At 43.8% G+C, this 4,512-nt stretch overlaps 1 protein-coding gene across 1 annotated transcript in view; it reads left to right on the plus strand.

The window, feature by feature from the left end:
* The window catches only part of TSPAN8 (tetraspanin 8), a 15,311-nt gene extending 11,940 nt beyond the window's left edge, over positions 1 to 3,371 (plus strand). Inside the window, exons 7-8 of the mRNA XM_009327548.1 lie at positions 653 to 736; positions 3,318 to 3,371. Coding sequence (XP_009325823.1) covers positions 653 to 736; positions 3,318 to 3,371 — 138 coding nt within the window. The remainder of the gene's footprint in view (positions 1 to 652; positions 737 to 3,317) is intronic.
* The last annotated feature ends 1,141 nt before the right edge of the window (positions 3,372 to 4,512 follow it).

Genomic DNA, 4,512 nt, shown 5'->3' on the forward strand with positions numbered 1-4,512 from the left:
GAGTATTGTCAATGCCTGGAGAAGATGTAGTCATTATAAGAACAGATGTATGCATTTATTAAAAAGGAGAGCAGCTCTGCATAGAACTTCAGATATGATCACTCCCTTCCTCTCAGCCCCAGCCCAAGACGACCAAACATTTGTCAAAATTAATATTTAAGCTAGGTTTTATATCCAAATATTTATAGTTGAGCCTGATTCTAATAATAGGCTTTGAAGTTTCAAATCCAAAGATCAGATTAGTGGGAAACTGAAGTTCTCTTTCAGATCTGGTCATGGCTGCATTGGCTCTTTCCTAGCAGCGAATGATTATCTAGTGAAAGTAAGAATAAACGCTTCTTTCCTTGTCAACTGAAAATCATGCAAACATCAGGCATTACAGCTGCATGTCTTCATTTGAAATTGTACCATTTTATGGTCAGCTACTAAATTCATCTTCATATTTGGGAAGGCAAAGACTAGATATCTTTCTCAGAGCAGAAGGTACGTATAGCTGTATTCTTGTTAGCAACAAGCCAGAGTAAATTCAAATAGCCTTTCTTTAACACACAGAGAGAAAGAGAGTGAGAGGAGCTATTTGAGAGAATGCGTTCCTAATAACCTTAGGATAATATTGCTTACCTACAATTAATCATTTTGTCTTATTTCTCAGCCTTGTGGAGATGTGATTATCAAATACCTTGAAGACCATCTGCTCATAATTATGGGGATTGCCTTTGGACTGGCCGTTATTGAGGTACCGGTATACACCATTAAAATATTTAGTAGCTGACAAGCAATATGTTCTACTTAGAAATACACTGGGAATGGGATTAAAACACCTGGCTTGCTCAATTAATAGACGAGGGAAAACCACCTCTCACCTTAGCTATAATCTTACTGTTATTTCATATAAACAGTATACGGCTGCCGAGCTGTGAACTTCAGGTGGGATCAGACCACCCTGCTGCCTGTGGAAGTGTATCACATGGCACTTTTTCTACAAAGATTTGACAGTCCTGGAGCCAGGCTCTGCCTTGACAGCGAGCCCTGTGGACAGAGGGCTGTGCGGATACCCAGCCCCAGGAAGACATGGAGCGGAATAGCTGCTTTCTCTCCTTTGCTCGAGGAAAAAGTCATCTCATAAGAAAACTTAGCCCCTAAACCACATATTCTTATCACAGAGAAATTATGATACAAAATTATTATTCCGAGGGCATAATTTAGCCATCGAGATGGTGCGTGAATATGCCTGAGTGCACACCTGTGCTGCTCCATACATTCCTGTGTGTAAAAAAAGCAGAGTGTGTGAGCTCTTTATTTTAATTGCTTCATCATATACTGAAGAATAACATGCAAAATTTTCTCCGAAGAGAAAAGGAAAAACAGTGAGGTTATCCAGTCAGCTACTTGATGAATGATAGGCTCTGATTAGGAGAAAATGACAAAGAAACAGGGGACTTCATCATGTTGCTTTCTTCGGTCATTTTCTTTCTTTTCACTATTCCTCTGTGGTTTCCCTCCTCCCCTGCCCCCCGCTGATGGATGTTTGAGGGAAAAGCAGAAATGACGAAGATTGCTGTGCAGAGTTCAGTCTGTTATTCCGAGTGAAAACTTCTTAACGTCATTGGCAGATGATTGTTCCTCGTGGTAGAAGAGTGGGCAAGAGCCCCAACTCAAAAATACACGTCCAGGAAAAAAATAGTAAGCGGGGAAGAGTTACGCAGCTGCAGCACGGGGAGAGGACAGGCCACTAACTTCTTACTTGGCACGGGCTTCATGCTATCTAAGGTGCTATATGTGGGGGGGGTCAGGTCTCTCGCCTATATGTAGAGTTTGGGGGAAAATAGGTGAAATACACCAATCTTAAAAGGCCTTTAAAAATATAATAGAAGTGTAAAATTGCGTCTGTATCCTGAAGGTAAGCTGTAAGTCACTTTGCTCTAGTTACTGCAGTTACATGAGTTGTAGCCTTTAGTTCATGGGCCATCATTCTTCCCTGTTCTCTAGTTGGCATTTTCTGTGGTGGCTGCCTCTCCCAATCATAAAAGGATTAGAAAACAACATGAATAAACAATATGAGCCTCAGCTGGTACAAATTGTCAGCTGGCAATTTACACTTGGTAAACATTTAGCCTTTCCAAAGATATTAATATATTACGACTTCTCAAGTAATTGCAAATCAAAGGCCACATGCTTAACCATCTCTCTGCTCTGGAAAAACCCAGATAAAAAGAAGTGGACAAGGAAAAGTGCTCTTCCCTAGCTCTTCCCTCTGCCTGCTCCATTAAGCCACTTGTGGGCTGTTAATGGTTTCAGCTCACCCTGTTAGTGGAAATGATCCTGAGAAGAAGGGCCCAGTTTCACTTGGGCACAAGTGCAAATGCGGGCATGGTATGTCAGGGAAGCCCTGTCAGCTTATTCCAGCTGTGAGCTCATCCCCTCATCTTAGCCATACCCCTGCGTTCTGTATGCTCTCCACTGTCTCTTCCTCAAATAAATAAAGCCTCCTGGTGTTCATGGCTTCATAAATGTCATTTGGATACTTTCCACTTTTGTGAAACACCTTCACAGACTGGTTAATTTTAAATCCGGAAGGAAGCTTTCTGATTTTCTGGTCTTGGGAGCTGTCTGTCACAGACTGTGGATTTTAACTCAGTAATTCCCACTGCAGAAGGTGACCCTACTGAATTTTATATTTCAAGCAACAGCTTCTTTAGCGGACTCAGTGTTTCTATCCCAAATCTATTACTGATGAATATAAAATATTTGTTGCATGATCATTTGCCAGTCAAAGCGGTGGGGTATGTGTCTAGATCTATGCCTGTATACATATACTCATGTATTGCCTTTACACATACATTTACATAAAAGAGAGTGACAGTAGAAAAGATGAGAGATTTCAAAGGGAAACAACCCTTAGAATATGCAATAGAATCAGAAAGTTCCTCCAACATTCTTAGAAAATAAAAGATTGAATTTTTGTCCGAATTTCTTGAACTTCTCAGTATTTGCTGCTCCATTGCATCTAACAACTGCATTTTAAACCCCCAGAGTTACAGGGTTCCCCATCCACAGAGGCAATCCATCTTTTAAACAAATGAAAGTTTTCCATCATGTCTGCAGTCTTACCTGTGGTACATACTGATTTCATTAAAATGGCTATATTCTAGAGTCATGTTCTTTAAGAATTGCATTGGAAAAGACCTTCTGCACAGCAGATTTAGCCTGCATGTAAATCCAAGACATTTGCAAACAAAATGTTCCCACTGTGTATCGGTTGTATCCTGGGATTTCCAGGACTGCCAAGTAATACCAGAAATGTCTTTGTTTTCCAGATTCTTGGTTTGGGGTTTTCTATGAGCCTCTACTGCCAGATCCAGAGAAAATGAAACTGTGGAAGTGTCAGAACGATGTCACCAGCCAAATCAAAACCTTTGTAGATAGAGGGATATTTGGCTTGGCACATTCAGCTAAATATATACATGTCCCAGGCAGCTGTTCTGATGAAAACGGCAGCCCTCGTGCACATGGATGCTTCACAATTTGCAAAATGACCTCCTTATAATTCATAAGATTTAATGATGTGAATGTGAATTTTTATTTGCAATAAACGTCTTTGTTTATGTTTCTGAGGAGTTTATTTTGTCTGAAGATACCATTTAAGTCATGTTGAGGTTCCGAGTTCACCATGCAGTGTGTCCACATGGGTGTTACGCCACCCGTAGCAGAGTCACTGCAAACAGCTGCAGACGATCTTGCAGTGGCTGACTGGTCCGGGGAATCACATGCCCCCAGGCAGCTTTGCATGTGGGACGGGGTGTTTTCATTACGAGTGTCGCAGGTCAGTTTGACACTCGATATGGTTGGTATACATGGTCAGGGTTTTGTTACTTGTGAGAAGCACAGGGACTAACTTTCATCCAAATAGCAAAGCCGCATTTCCCTTCAGGGATGTTTAAATCAATATCCTGGCAGCTGAGATGGTCGCTCCCAGGCCCAAGTGATGCTTAGATTGCATACGGGAGTTGGATTTAGTGGCACGTGTTTTGCAAATATGCATCAAGGATGAAATCCAAGCCCATGTGGAGGCAAGGTGTACACAAGAGTCATGTGGGTGAGACTTCACCCAGAGCAGCTAAGGTGAGCAGTGGGCTCCCGGGCAGTGGGTGGACAAGAGAGGGCACGGCTGGTAATGCAGGAGCAGCAATATGAAGCATGGTATGCTTTTGGATTATGCTTTTGGATTGACCGGTGCTTGCGAGTGTTGGGCCGCTGAGGCACTGACAGCCCTGACTGTCCCTGCCCAGCCCCCTGGGGCTGCCCCCACCCTGCCCATGGCAGCCCCCTGGGGCCATCGGCCCCTGCCCCAGCGATGCCGCAGCAGGGCCGGTCTTCAGCTCCCCACAGCCCTGCCCTGATTGGCCATGGGGTCCCCCCAAGCTGGGCCCACCCATGGGCCCATGTCCTGGCCTGGCCTCAGCCCGTCCCCATCCCCAGGCAGGTACCCGATGCCTGCGGCCGGGGGCGGGC

The sequence above is a fragment of the Pygoscelis adeliae genome, unplaced genomic scaffold, assembly GCF_000699105.1.
Source record: "Pygoscelis adeliae isolate BGI_AS28 unplaced genomic scaffold, ASM69910v1 Scaffold113, whole genome shotgun sequence".
Lineage (NCBI taxonomy): Eukaryota > Metazoa > Chordata > Aves > Sphenisciformes > Spheniscidae > Pygoscelis > Pygoscelis adeliae.